At 37.5% G+C, this 15,828-nt stretch overlaps 1 protein-coding gene across 1 annotated transcript in view; it reads left to right on the top strand.

The window, feature by feature from the left end:
- The window catches only part of LOC120525736 (Golgi-specific brefeldin A-resistance guanine nucleotide exchange factor 1-like), a 235,662-nt gene that overhangs the window by 204,372 nt on the left and 15,462 nt on the right, over positions 1 to 15,828 (top strand). Inside the window, exons 35-36 of the mRNA XM_039748336.1 lie at positions 3,500 to 3,601; positions 15,474 to 15,587. Of these exons, the coding sequence (XP_039604270.1) occupies positions 3,500 to 3,601; positions 15,474 to 15,587 (216 nt within the window). The remainder of the gene's footprint in view (positions 1 to 3,499; positions 3,602 to 15,473; positions 15,588 to 15,828) is intronic.

Here is a 15,828-nt window from a genome sequence, read left to right as displayed (position 1 = left end):
AGCTACTCTTTAGTAAAAGGCACATGGCAGCCCGCCTGGAGTTTGCCAAAAGGCAGCTGAAGTACTCTCAGACCATGGTCTGATGAGACAAAGATTGAACTCTTTGGTGTGAATGCCAGGTGTCGTGTTTGGAGGAAACCAGACACCGCTCATCACCAGGCCAATACCATCCCTACAGTGAAGCATGGTGGTGGCAGCATCATGCTGCGGGGATGTTTTTCAGCAGCAGGAACTGGGAGACTAGTCAGGATAAAGGGAAAGATGACTGCAGCAATGTACAGAGACATCCTGGATGAAAACCTGCTCCAGCGTGCTCTTGACCTCAGACTGGGGCGACGGTTCATCTTTCAGCAGGACAACGACCCTAAGCATACAGCCAAGATATCAAAGGAGTGGCTTCAGGACAACTCTGTGAATGTCCTTGAGTGGCCCAGCCAGAGCCCAGACTTGAATCCGATTGAACATCTCTGGAGAGATCTTAAAATGGCTGTGCACCGACGCTTCTCATCCATCCTGATTGGAACTTGAGAGGTGCTGCAAAGAGGAATGGGCGAAACTGGCCAAGGATAGGAAAAAAATTAATTGAATCCATTTTGGAATAAGGCTGTAACATAACAAAATGTGGATAAAGTGATGCGCTGTGAATACTTTCTGGATGCGCTGTATGTGCTTACTGTTGCATACTCCATGTCAGTCAGTCTCATACTGTTTAAATGTATTTAATTTAAATTTATTTAATTGATACATTCTCTGTCTTTTTAGCATAGTGCGGGCCATAGAGTGAGCTGCCACTAATGTGTAACTGGGAGATTGGAGTAGAAATTGAAACATTTCAATTTCATTTTCAACATTCAAACATTATGTGTTATTAATTCTTACTTGTATGTGACAGCCATAGTAAAATAAAAGTGGTAGTTCATAAATAAATCTGCACAAACACAAAGATCAGATAAGTTGGGGGGTTGAAAACGGTGTACAAACACCACATGTGCGTCTGGGATCAGTTCTCATAATGGTTGCACTGGTCATCCCCACTGCTCACTAAGAAGCAAGTTTGTGTCACACTCCCTGTGTACAGCAGAAAGTAATCATCTTCTAATCATCAACCAGTGCCATGCTTTTGTTTTGTAATTCTGCCCATCATTGCTTTCAGCTACCTCCTTGTTTTTCCCTCTTGTTTTACCATGAAGAGGCTTTTGGGGAAACTTTGCCTCCAAACACATACTTTCTGCTAACTGGGATGATTATTTTTAATGTGTACCAATAACATGCCTAATTCTGTTTTATTCTGACCTTTAACAATATTTGAGATATAAAGCCCAGACTTTATTCTGTACCCTTCTTCGATCCCAGTTCTATTGGAGAGTCCTCTTCCTGATGCGCTGACCTAACTACCAAACCAGAGAAGTTATTCCAATTTAATATCAATGTACAAAATATTAATATTAATCATTCTTATATGCCAAAGTGAAAGCAAGTCAAGATCTGGAAATTTATACCATGCAACCTAAAGTCTATTTTATGCCTTGCATGTGCCTCAGTCATGGTAGTGGTTGTAAAAGACCCTCTTACCAGTACATTGAATGACCTTATTAAGCTTAGAGGGAATCTACTTTCTTATTCCCAAAAGTTTATGGTCCAATCCCAGTTGCTGTTTATCCAGGGTTTATTCAGCTAACTCCCTCTCCCCTGAGATGTGCCCTGCATCTTATCCAGAGCTGTGAATTTGAGAGATGTCAAATGGTGAGAACTGAGGATTAAAAGGCTACTTTGCATTAACAACATCTGTGGATACAAGAGACTTTTATGAATATAAAGTGGAATATAATAAATATTCCTGTTCTGTGCTGGTAGCATTACAATCACTACCACCAAAGAAGTTATGATATCTCACAGTGTGTCAGAGGAACAATTTGTCTAAGGATGGCAAGGATAAAGATCTGGATAAACATATGGTGGAAATTATTCAAAACTGGCCATAATATAACATTAATAGCAAATGACTGTTTTTTCACCCAGTTTGTCACAAGCCCAACACATAGTGACTCCTTTCTAGATCACAAAATGGTAAAATTAGAGGTAATCTTTGAAATTTACACCAAAAGAAGCACTTACAACTTGAGGAAAGCAGAAAGAGAAACAAAAACAAACTATATGACATAGTTAACCTAGACTTTTAGAAAACATTTAATATAGTCCCACACCAAGTGTTAATTCAGAAACTAAAAGCTGCACACATCTGAGGTAATCTATAAAACTGGATCTCAGTTTGTTAACTGGCAGGAGACAAAGAGTACAGATAAGAGGAGAATGTTACACATGGAGCGGAGTTGTTGGTGTATGCCAGGACTTGAGGGCATTTCTTAGTTTGACAGACTCTAAAAATTAAACCTGTTTAGTGTCAAGCAGAGTAGACTCCGTGGGGACCTGATCCAGGTTTTTGAAGTCTTCAAGTGTATTGAAAAAGTAAAACCAGCAACATCAGGGATTAATACATTGTAACAAATAACAAAATATCAGTTTAAGGGTGAATCATGTACTCAAGGAAATCAGTGGAAATTAAAAGGAAAGTGCATTTAAGACAATAGCCAGGAAGCACTTCTTTACACAAAGAGTTGTGGGACTCTGGAACAAACTACCATGAGTTGAAGCAGAAATCTTGAACTTTTAAGAAGAATCTGGACAAGATACAGTGTCTGCTTAGCTATTAGCTAAACGAATGGGCTTGATGGACTGAATGGTCTCTTGTTTGTCAAATTTCTTATGTAACATATCATGGAGAGTTAGGGTATTGTGGCATTTTGGATTCAGATACTATTTAATGCTGGGGTTACGTCTGATAATCTGATGGAGTGGGGGAAGAACAGGAGAGGTTCTGGATACTTGTGTGAATAAGATATTTTAAAAAAAGAAAGCAAGCAGATATGTGCAATCTAGACTTTGAAATGCAGCCTGAATTTGTCCACGTTACCCACAAGGAGCATCGTCTTTATAGTTATTTTTAAACTTGGCATAAGATATGATTCACTCCATTGTGAACATTCTAAAGATGAGTCATTCTGAATGCCAAACACTATTCTGAACACAGGTGTTTTCAACCAGGCAACTTTACTGCAGATGGAACAGACTTCTCAATGACATGTGCCTTTTGTGGACATGACAAGCTGGACCTACTGTATTCAAATGTTAATGCTTTTAAATGTAAAACTGTGGTACTTCTGGACAGGTCTGTCTTCACACCACATATAAGGCAGCTATTACTGATAGCAAGCCAGAGTTTGTGTGTTTATATATATATATATAATTAGGGGAACAAAGCCTGTAAAAAAAATTCCAAAGAATAGAGTCATACTGAATACTGTTAAGCCCTAGTTTTTGCAGTTCTAAAATGTTTGAATTTGCTATTTATCATAAACTAAAAAATGTAGCATTTATTGGTATTAAGGATGGTTTTATTTGTATTAAAATAAAATTCTAATCACAGACTAATTTTTTTCAGGTTTTGCTTCCATTGCTTAAAAAACTGCTAGAAAATATTAGTCCAGGTGACATTAGAGGAATGGATGAAACCAGAATTAAAGCTTGCACATTACTCTGCAAGGTAAATGGAAGTTGTTTTTCTATTATTTTTTGTAGTTTATATATTGTATGCTAATGCTTGTTCTATGCATTATACAAAATTATTGACTACTTTTTCTTTAATAAATATGCACAGAATACCAGGGATGTCAAAGCAGATAAAAAATATTCAAAGTAAAAACCAAGTGCATTTTTTATATATTTGAGCTTAGATTAATGTTTGTGCATGTTACAATGTATGCTTGTTTATGCTTTTTTGGGCTTTATTATTACGGCAATGGCTGCAATGGTGGCCACAGAAAGAACAAACACCAGCATCAAAAAAAAAAAAATCCTTAGGAAACTTTATTTATATAGAAGAGCCATCAAAATCCTGAGCATGTGCACTGCTTTTTTTTTCTTTCAGTTTAGCTCTGATGTGAGGGTACAAATGTCTATCTCAGGACAGCAAGCTATAAAAACAGCCCCAAAAACGAGGTTCAAATCCTTATGAGCCATATGAGCAGGCACTGCATTTTGCCACTTTATTATTAATACTATTACTTATTTTTCCCACTTGTGCATCTGATAATTATGAAGCGCTTAAGGCACTGTTACATTGCTCCTGTTTGCTAAGCACAGTTGGAGTCATATCGTGTGTTGCTGGCAGAGAGGCACAGGCAGATTGATTTAAGATAAAGAGGACTATGGGCTACTTCGTAAAACAAGGTGAGAATAGTGAGCAAAGTAAAACAGGCAAGAGGCAGGTAGTTGGATGGCTGACTTGTTTTTATTATTTTTGAGGTATCCAATGGGCAGCTAATAAGGTATTGTTTATATCATGGCATTCAAAATAAAAAACAGTCCACACCTGTGAACTCGGCCAAAGAGCAGTGTTGTCATATTCTCAATTCAAGGTCTGCACAGACTGTCTGCTTTTCTTTCCTTTATGAATATAGCAATATTTTAAATTTATTTGAAGAAAACAACTATCCATACAATCTTGTCAAACATAACAAACTGTAATCCAACCCATGCCCAAGAGAAAGCGAAGAGTGACTAGAACAAGAGCCAATCTTTAAAAATGGCAAAGAAAGGAGAATGTCCTTTTTCCCCGATATGCTTATTCTAAAGTTTGATTAATTAGATCTTGACATATTTTTAAAAAGTTTCGGACAGATCTTCTAAATGAGATTTTATTTTTTTCCAATTTCAATTAATATAGAATTTCAGTTACCCATTGACTTAAAAGAGGTAGGGTGGGATTCTTCCAATTGAACAAGATAAGTCTACATGCTAGTAGAGAGGTAAAGGCAACTACAGTTTGTTTTTCCTTCTCCACTCTAGGCCCATCTGGGAGTACACCAAACACAACTGTTAATGGGTTTGAAGTGATTGTGACTCTAAGGCTGTCTGATAGACATTTAAAAAGTTTTGTCCAGAATGATGTTAATTTGGCACATACCCAAAACATGTGGCCTAGTGAAGCTGAAGCTTGAGTACAACGTTCTCGCAGGTTGGATCTTGCCCAGGAAACATTTTGGACAATTTTAAATGAGATAGATGTGGTCGATAAAAAATTTTAAGTTGGATGACGGAATACTTTGAGCATATGGGGCTGGAATGTATTCTATGCATGGCTGCCTTTCACTCCTTTTCAGGGATGTTAAGTGAAAGATCCTTTCCCCAACGTAACCTAGGATGTTTGAAGAGACTTTAAAATGTTTTTATATGTTGTTTAGATGCTGTCTGAGTCTTAAAGACTGATGAATGTTGCCTCCTGAATAGAAATGGGTGTGTGGTATGGAAAATTGGGAAGGTTCCTTTCAGCAAAGTTTCTGATATGAAAGTAATAGAAAAATTGTGTTGATGAGAAGTTAAATTTGAAGTGTAATTGTTTATTAGCTGCAAAAAACATGATATACTGTATATACAAATCTGTGTTTTTAATCCCGAATGTTTTCCTGTCGTTAAATACTGTGTAGGCTTGAGAGTGAAAAAAAGTGATTCTGTCTTAAATTGCTTACTGCATTGGCTCTATATTCTGAGTGATTACTGTTAATCCAATTGCACATCATACTGACAATAATTTGTATTTACTAGGGCACAAAGAAGGACATATAAAAAAGTACAGCAAGATTTTATTTGTATTGCATACAAGGCTTGTGCATATTCTTATTCTGAGGCAACCACAGGTTTGCAGTGCAGCAGCAGAGCACTGCAGAAATAACTACGAGCTGATCGAGATCGCGCTATACGGCCCTGTCGTCGATGGGTGATGCAAGGGACATTATAAATGCTGGCAACAGTATAACTTGGCCACTGACCTGGCCCTGACTGTTGCCGTTTGCTGTGTCTGTGTATAGGAGAGTGGAAGCTTCCACTACAATAAAGAACCCTGCTGTTCCTGTTTCAAGTTGAATAAAGCTGGTTTTGTTAAAGTACTGAGACTCAGCCTCGTGTTTTGGGGTGCAAGTCACAATGTTCATCAGTTTATGTCAATGTCCAAGTCTTAATAACTTGTATATTTGCTGCACAGTAATAAAATTGAAAGTTAGGTAGTGCCATGCCCCCTTCTTCTTTAGGTCATTGTAGAGTTGCCCTTTGGATGCATGGATGACTTGAATTACAAATAAATGAGGTAATAATTGATTCTAATTTCTTAACCTCCTTAGCATTAGACCTGACAATCACTTGTGCTGTAAAGTCAGTGGCAATCGTTAGATTTGTCCTGCATATGCGTCAGGCCTAAGCATTACCTGGGCAATGATTTAGACACATCCTCTCCTAGCCTCAAACTGGCGTCTCATAAGAAGTGCCTCTCATCAGCAGTGATGACGAGGTGAATCTGTCTTCAGGCAGTGAAATTGAAATGGTCAATGAAACCAAAATAGATTCTGGTGAATCTGAAAGTGATGCTCAAGTCGCTCATACATAGGCTTTGTAATGTTCATATTCTTATCATCATTCATCATTATTACTATATGTATTATTATCCTTTCCACAGTTCTGACTTTGTACTTTTAGTATTTTGCATGTTTTTCAGTAGAAATGAGATTTAATAAAAATATAAATTTTCAAGCCATACAATGCAATGCATTTGTACATATTTTTTTAAGAAGTGTAATGCTATGGAGGTTAAAGAATGATTTGTTAATGTATATGGGGATGCTCTGAAATAGAAGCTTGGAAAGGATATTAATCAGAACAGTAATGATTCTCCCTTGCTAATGTGAGATGGGGGTAATCTTTTATTTCATTTTTTCCAAGCAGCTAGCACAATTTTGTTGAAAAAGATCTTTGTATTACTTTCGATGTTTACCCCTGTGTATTTGAACTGATCTGCTAAAATAAATAGGAAGGTGTCCAGCCTAATATTAGTGTGCCTTTTCCAGTGAACACTCTAGCACAGTTTTATTCAAATTAATTTTGAGTGAAGATATATTTTGAAATTCTGTTTGTAGGCCTGATACATACAGTAACATCATCTGCATATACTGTAGTGATATTTTCTGTTTAAGTCCTCTGGTAATCCCCTTTTTCTGATAAATTTTGAAAGTGAAAGTCCAATGGCTCAGTGGCAATTACAAAGAGCAATGGTGATAGGGGGTATCCTTGTCAAGTACTACATTCTGATTTGAAGTTGTTTGAAATAATGTGTTTAATACAAACAGAGTCTTCTGGTATAGAGTAGTTTGATCCATGCACATATGTTTGTGCCAAATCCAAATGTGTGCAATGTGGTGAATAGTTAGTCCCATTCAACCATGTCAAATGCTTTTTGTGTCCAACGATAACAAGATCTCTAATGTGTTAGATTTTATAGGTGAGCATATTACATTAAATAAATGTTGAAGATTAGAAGGTGTGTTTCTTTCCAATGTGTATCAAAACTTAAAATTTCCTTCTTCAGAGCAAAAAGCTTAAAAACATAATGAATACAGGAAAGCAATGTTTATATGAAAAGTTACAAAGTAACAATACTTATGGAAAAGATGTTAAATTAAACATATAGAATTATATAAATTCAGAGGAAGATATAAATTTATGATCCTACCTCAACTTAACTTTCAATATAATATACAGATTTGAGGGATTATCACTTATATGGTGGGTATAGAAAAGAATCCTTTTAAAATATTCACATTTTGTTGCATTTCAACCTAAAATAGAAACATAAAAAAAAACATTTTTTCAGCTTTTTACGCTCAATGCAACCCTGTATTCCCCCAGTTAAGTTATAATAGCAACAGTTCAGAAAATGAATGAAAAATATTATAAAAGTTTAAATTGATAAAGGATCTTCTCCATCTCCCCAAATGTGTCAGTAATTTGTGGAACCGCATTTTGGTTTAATTGTAGCCTTGAGTCTGTTATGATACTTCTGCACCAACTCTGCACATCTAGACTGAACAATATTTGCCCATTTGTCTTTACAGAACTGTCTAAGCTCAGTAAAATTGAATGGTGACTGTTGATGGACTGCAAACCTCAATAGGATTTTCAATAGGATTTAAGTCTGGACTCTGACTAGGTCATGCAAGGACATTCAATTTTTTGTCCTTCAGCTACTGTGTGGTCAGTTTTGCTGGATGCTTTGGGTCACTGTCATGTTGAAAGGTGAACTTCCTTCCCATCTTCAACTTTTCTGGCAGTGGGCATTGTCTTGAAGAATTTGACAGTATATTTCCCCATCCATTTTCCTTCTACTCTAAGAAGTTCCCCAGTTCCTGATGCAGAGAGACACCACCACAGTAGGATGCTACCACCTCTATGCTTTGCTGTAGGTATGGTGTGTTTTGGATAGTAGGCTGTATTGGCTTTCTGTCAGGTGTACCATTTAGTGTTGGGGTAAATAGTTTGATTTTGGTCTCATCTGACCATAACACATTTTTTTCACTTGGCATCGGAAACTTCAAGGTGCTTTTTGGCAAAGCTATAAACAAGACTTAATTTAGCCTTTTTTCAAGAGTGGCTTTTTTCTTGCAACACTTCCGTACAAACTACGTTTTGTGGAGTGCTTGTGATATTGCACACAAAATGCACACAATGGCCACTCTTTGTCATAAAATCCTGTAACTTCTTCAAAGTTGCCATTGGCCACTTTGTATCCTCCCCTGTTTCTTTATCGCTCTTCCATCCAGTTTGGAGGGGCATCCTGATCAAGGGAGGGTTTTAGTAGTACAAAACACTTTCCACTAATTAATTGTGGGCATTATTGTGCTCATAGGGATCGATAAAGCTTTTGAAATCTTTTTGTATCCTTCTCCTGACTCATACCTGTCCACAACTTTATTCCTGAGATCTTTTGAAAGTGACTTGTAACCCTTGGTCAATTGATTACTTTCACTACCAAGCACTGGAATGCTGCAGGAATAGCTGCTTTTATGCTAAACTAGTCACAATGGTTACAGGTGATCACAGGTGGAAGCCAAATACCTTGATGTGCTATGGACAAGGTGATTACTTACACTGGACTGAGTTTACAAGTATTGTTTGTTTGATCCTTTATTTCATTGATCCTTTATACATCTCAGTAATTCTTGCTTTTTATTTATTATATTTCTAAACTGTTGCTATTATATCTTTGACTTGGATGTTATAGCTTCCATTGAGTAAATAAAGCAGAAAAAATATTTCTGTGTGTGTTTTCATTTTATGCTGTAAAGCAACAAAATGTGAATAATTTAAAAGGGAGTGATTCTTTTTCTATACATACTGTATATTACAAAATAAGTTACACAACTTGTATAAAAGATATATTCATGAAACTAGAGTACACCAATGCGTAAAAATAGTAACAGAAGTTAAATTAGCATTGTTCTGACCTGGAACAAAGTGAAGAATATAGTCCAAAGGAACAGGATAAAGGTTCTTGTAGCCAAGCACACTTCAAAGAGTGAATGGGAAACTAGTAATTAACACAAATGGAACTTACAGTTTATAAGAAACTGGACAAATTATATTGTTCATCAAGCCTGTATGGGTCAACTGTTTTACATTTGAAAATCTAATTAGCATCTCTCTGAAGAACTGTATACAAATTTTCTGCCCCTTATTGGTTGCTGGACAACTTCCGAAAATTGAATTTTAATTTGTTTAATGAAATGTTTATCAATACAGGGCCTAGAAACTGGATATGTAACTGAGCGACAACTAACAAAGCTTTTGTGTTCAGTAATCCTAGTTCTAACAGATTGCGATTTTTTTTCCAATATAAAATGAACATGGCCAGAAATTTAGTGCACCTTGTCCCAGAATTTACCTTAGTTTTATAGGAACATTTTTAATGATTGTTATGCATCAGCAAAACAACTAAATTGCAGAACATCAACTGATCAAGTTTAACATCAAGCCATGATCAAGTTTAACATGCAAACATATCAAATTTAATTGTCAAAGTAAATAAAGGGACTTGTTTTAAGGCTGGTTTAAATCATAAAATATGCCAGTGTATTTCTGAAATTCTGGTATCTTGGTTAGAATAAATAGACTACTTAAAGGAATACTCCACCCAAAAATATTTGTATACATTATGAAGATCCAACTCAGTGATTGTTTTTGGGTTTTTTTTTGTCTGCACAATAATGCCCACAATTAATTAGTGGAAAGTGTTTTGTACTACTAGAACCCTCCCTTGATCAGGATGCCCCTCCAAACTGGATGGAAGAGCGATAAAGAAACAAGGGAGGATACAAAGTGGCCAATGGCAACTTTGAAGAAGTTACAGGATTTTATGACAAAGAGTGGCCATTGTGTGCATTTTGTGTGCAATATCACAAGCACTCCACAAAACTTGGTTTGTACGGGAGTGTTGCAAGAAAAAAGCCAAAAGGTCTACACAGATCTGTTAAATCCAGATCCCAGACGCAGTGCTTAACAGCTGCAAGGACAATCAGCTTTGAGGATATGACTTCTGATAGTGATTGCTGTGCACTCCATGTCAGGTCAAAAACTAACTTCAGCTCTGTTACACATGAGAGATGTTTTAAAGTAAGAGGTAATGTGTAAACACAAGTTATGTTGCATAATAAAACTAAACATTTTAAAATAAATTATTTATTTTGTTTACTTATTTATTGATACAGAAAATGTAGGTTATTGAGTACATATATTTAACTGGTATTTCAGTGTTCTCATTTGTACATGCTGCTCTTTTCAGGTGACTTTTAGAAATGGTATTTATGTGTATGTGAGTTGTAGTTAGTGCCCACATGGACTGGCATCCTTGGTACTCTATCTTGCAAGTGCTCTACTGGCATAGGCTCTACTGAAAAGACAGAATACTAGGTTGATATATATTTTTTTCTGTTTACTAATTTTTTTGAATGAACCCTTATTGAGAAACTATGAAGCATCTTTAAAAGACAACTGTAATAATCTCATTGAATTAACAGAAAATGTATTTTAATGAGCAAATAATGTGTCCATATTGAAAAGACTACAGAGTGACATCTCGCCAAATATACTGGATCTTTGATGCTTTTTTGGGGGCAGTTTTTGAGGGATGCATTTTTGTACAGTTTTATTAGCTTTGCATATTTAAGGATCTATTTTGAAAGGGTGTAGTGTCATTTTTCTGTTTGATTTGGTTTTCTTTATATTTACCCATTTCTTCCAGTACCAGAAGGCAGGAGATATACCTAAAATAAAAGTTTTTGCTAAAGCTGAAAATACCTGGAAAGCAAAAGGCTATAATTATTTTTCCTTTCTCTTTGTTACTGAGAGATCTTAATACACTCCAAAATGATTTTGTGTGACTGTGTGTGTATGTACAGTGCATCCGGAAAGTATTCACAGCGCATCACTTTTTCCACATTTTGGTATGTTACAGCCTTATTCCAAAATGGATTAAATTCATTTTTCTCCTCAGAATTCTACACACAACACCCCATAATGACAACGTGAAAAAAGTTTACTTGAGGTTTTTGCAAATTTATTAAAAATAAAAGAACTGCGAAATCACATGTATATAAGTATTCACAGCCTTTGCTCAATACTTTGTCAATGCACCTTTGGCAGCAATTACAGCCTCAAGTCTTTTTGAATATGATGCCACAAGCTTGGCACACCTATCCTTGGCCAGTTTCGCCCATTCCTCTTTACAGCACCTCTCAAGCTCCATCAGGTTGGATGGGAAGTGTCGGTGCACAGCCATTTTAAGATCTCTCCAGAGATGTTCAATCGGATTCAAGTCTGGCTGGGCCACTCAAGAACATTCACAGTGTTGTCCTGAAGCCACTCCTTTGATATCTTGGCTGTGCGCTTAGGGTCGTTGCACTGCTGAAAGATGAACCATTGCCCCAGTCTGAGGTCAAGAGTGCTCTGGAGCAGGTTTTCATCCAAGGTGTCTCTGTACATTGCTGCAGTCATCTTTCCCTTTATCCTGACTAGTCGTCCAGTTCCTGCCGCTCAAAAACATTCCCACAGCATGATGCTGCCATCGCCATGCTTCACTGCAGGGATGGGTATTGGCCTGGTGATGAGCGGTGCCTGGTTTCCTCCAAACGTGATGCCTGGCATTCACACCAAAGAGTTCAATCTTTGTCTCATCACACCAGAGAATTTTGTTTCTCATGGTCTGAGAGTCCTTCAGGTGCCTTTTGGCAAACTCCAGGCGGGCTGCCATGTGCCTTTTACTAAGGAGTGACTTCCATCTGGCCACTCTACCATACAGGCCTGATTGGTGGATTGCTGCAGAGATGGTTGTCCTTCTGAAAGGTTCTCCTCTCTCCACAGAGGACCTCTGGAGCTCTGACAGAGTGACCATCGGGTTCTTGGTCACCTCCCTGACTAAGGCCCTTCTCCCCCGATCGCGAGGTTTAGATGGCTGGCCAGCTCTAGGAAGAGTCCTGGTGGTTTCGAACTTCTTCCACTTACGGATGATGGAGGCCACTGTGCTCATTGGGACCTTCAAAGCAGCAGAAATTTTTCTGTAACCTTCCCCAAATTTGTGTATCGAGACAATCCTGTCTCGGAGGTCTACAGAGAATTCCTTTGACTTCAAGCTTGGCTTGTGCTCTGGCATTAACTGTGGACTGTGGGACCTCGTATAGACAGGTGTGTGCCTTTCCAAATCATGTCCAATCAACTGAATTTACCACAGGTGGACTCCAATTAATCTGCAGAAACATCTCAAGGATGATCGGGGGAAACAGGATGCACCTCAGCTCAATTTTGAGCTTCATGTCAAAGGCTGTGTATACTTATGTACGTGTGATTTTTCGTTTTTTTTTTATTTTTAATAAATTTTCAAAAACCTCAAGTAAACTTTTTTCACGTTGTCATTATGCAGTGTTGTGTGTAGAATTCTGAGGGAAAAAAATGAATTTAATCCATTTTGGAATAAGGCTGTAACATAGCAAAATGTGGAAAAAGTGATGCGCTGTGAGTACTTTCCGGATTCACTGTATAATAAAATATGTTTATGTTGGAAAAGTTTCTTACTTAAAGTCTAGCACGCAAAAAATAATGGTGATAAATGGTATGATCTAATGTTTGATCAATGGAGTCTGGGAGGTCTTTTGGCCTTGGAACCCTTACAGATTTTGTTTTTTCTCCAGCCTAGCTGGAGTTTTTTTGTTTGTTCTGTCTTCCCTCCATCTGACCTTACCTTTTTTTTGTGATTTATTCTTTATTATTATTACCTAATCTTAATTGTTTTTTTCTTTTCACTTTCTCTTTGACATCTTGTAAAGTGATTTGATCAACGTTTGTATCAAAATGTGCTACATAAATAAATGTTGTTTTTGACACACAGTAGGCACTTCATGAAGGAAAATAATATATCTAATGTGCTTTGGTATTAACATTTGAAAAGGGGGTGTAGTGTCTTTCTGTGATAATCTGAAATAATCAGCAAATATGGACTTTTCTTTATGTTTCTGAATATTCTGGTATAATGGCCATGAAGTTAAACCCAAATCCTCAGCAAAATTAAAAACACCAAAATAAAAGGACATTAAATTGTGTCTAAAACTAAAATGTAACTAATCATGTTCATCTTCTCCCCTTCTCAGTCACAGCCCAACATGAGGTCTTTATGTTATTGCTTGTAAAGATAGTTGCTGTAGTCCAACCAAGAGAGAGAACAACATGTTAAGAGGCTTCATGGGGTATGCCGGTTTAAAAATCTTATCAAGAAGTGTGGCTGTCTATAGCTCCACTTTATTTTATTTATTTATTTATTAAAATATACGGTTTAGCTGTATGAAAAGGTGTACTGACCTTGAGTAAGTAGCTGGGGTGCAATGGATCTCTAGTGTTGATGTGGCTTCACAGCAGCTCAGGTATACTTGTTCACAGAGTGTGGCATGAATCAACCAAGCAACCGGGCTTGCAGAGTCAGCTGCTCGTTATTATCCTGTGGTTGTGAGAGAGGCAATAAGAGCATTGCATTACAGTGTGTAAGCTAAGCCATAAATATTAAGAAAAGCCCCTTGAGAGATGTTTAAGAAGAAGAAGAACTTACTATTGAGAGTGCAATTTTGTTACCGGTAAGGTCACTGCTTCAGGCTTTTCATGCTCCAATTTTTGCACACTGTTACCTTAAAAACAAATTATTTGGGGAAAATCATGGCTCCTCAAAAAGCTAAAAATGAAAGGCTAAACTCAGATTAATGTTTTTCATGAAAAGAATTGAAAAAAATGTTAATGTACTTCAAATTTAGGTCAATTTACAATAGTGAGTGAAAAACAAATTTTCCAGAAAATATTTCTTACAGCTGTGGGGCAACAGTGCTGAATTCCACTGTTGACATATTCTGTTTTTCTCCATGTTCTCAGCATCTTTTATTCCCCCTCCTTCTGAAAATCGGTGGTCAAGTTGATTCGCGACTCTAAACTGGGCGTGTGTGGGTGTATGAGTGTAATATCTGGGTATTTTGTTGTGCCTTGGGTTGGGATCTGGTGACTGTGGGGGCCTTTTTAGTACAGTGAACCCATAGTCAAGTTTCAAGAAACCAATTTGAAATGATTAGAGCTTTGTGACATGGTGCATTATCCTGCTGGAAGAAGCCATCAGAGGATGGGTACATGGTGGTCATGAAGGGATGGACATGGTCAGAAACAATGCTCAGGTAGCCCGTGGCATTTAAACGATGTCCAATTGGCAGTAAGGGGCCTAAAATGTGCCAAGAAAACATCCCCCACACCATTACACCACCACTACCAGCCTGCACAGTGGTAACAAGGCATGATGGATCCATGTTCTCATTCTGTTTACGCCAAATTCTGACTCTACCATTTGAATGTCTCAACAGAAATCGAGACTCATCAGACCAGGCAACATTTTTCCAGTCTTCAACTGTCCAATTTTGGTGAGCTCGTGCAAATTGTAGCCTCTTTTTCCTATTCGTAGTGGAGATGAGTGGTACCGGTGGGGTCTTCTGCTGTTGTAGCCCATCCGCCTGAAGGTTGTGCGTGTTGTGGCTTCACAAATGCTTTGCTGCATACCTCGGTTGTAACGAGTGGTAATTTCAGTCAAAGTTGCTCTTCTATCAGCTTGAATCAGTCGGCCCATTCTCCTCCGACCTCTAGCATCAACAAGGCATTTTCGCCCACAGGACTGCCGCATACTGGATGTTTTTCCCCTTTCACACCATTCTTTGTAAACCCTAGAAATGGTTGTGCATGAAAATCCCAACCTGAGCAGATTGTGAAATACTCAGACCGGCCCGTCTGGCACCAACAACCATGCCACGCTCAAAATTGCTTAAATCACCTTTCTTTCCCATTCTGACATTCAGTTCAGGAGATTGTCTTGATCAGGACCACACCCCTAAATGCATTGAAGCAACTGCCATGTGATTGGTTGATTAGATAATTGCATTAATGAGAAATTGAACAGGTGTTCCTAATAATCCTTTAGGTGAGTGTATATATATATAATAAAATGTATGTATGTGTCTTTTCAGGTTTTTTTACAGCAGTTGTCCCCACTGGTATCTTTAAAAACATTTGCTACACTTTGGCTTACAATCCTGGAATTACTTGATAAATACATGCAGGCAGGATCCAGTGACATGCTGGTAAGTGTAAATAGCTTTGAATTTTTCTTATTATTGTAATAATGTAACTTTTTCTGTAACCTAGTAGAGTCCAGGAAATTGTTTGCCATATGAAAAGCTGATACATCGTTGTTATTGTTTACATCCCTCCTCGCGCGGACGTGAAGATAGTGTGTGACATCATTCACTCCGCTGTTACTAAACTACAAACACAGCACCCCGAGGCGCTTGTGCTAATCTCTGGAGATTTTAACCATGTGAC

This window comes from Polypterus senegalus, chromosome 1 (genome assembly GCF_016835505.1).
Source record: "Polypterus senegalus isolate Bchr_013 chromosome 1, ASM1683550v1, whole genome shotgun sequence".
Taxonomy (NCBI): domain Eukaryota; kingdom Metazoa; phylum Chordata; class Cladistia; order Polypteriformes; family Polypteridae; genus Polypterus; species Polypterus senegalus.
The sequence above is the reverse complement of the archived record's forward strand: the minus strand, read 5'-3'. Positions and strand labels throughout refer to the sequence as shown.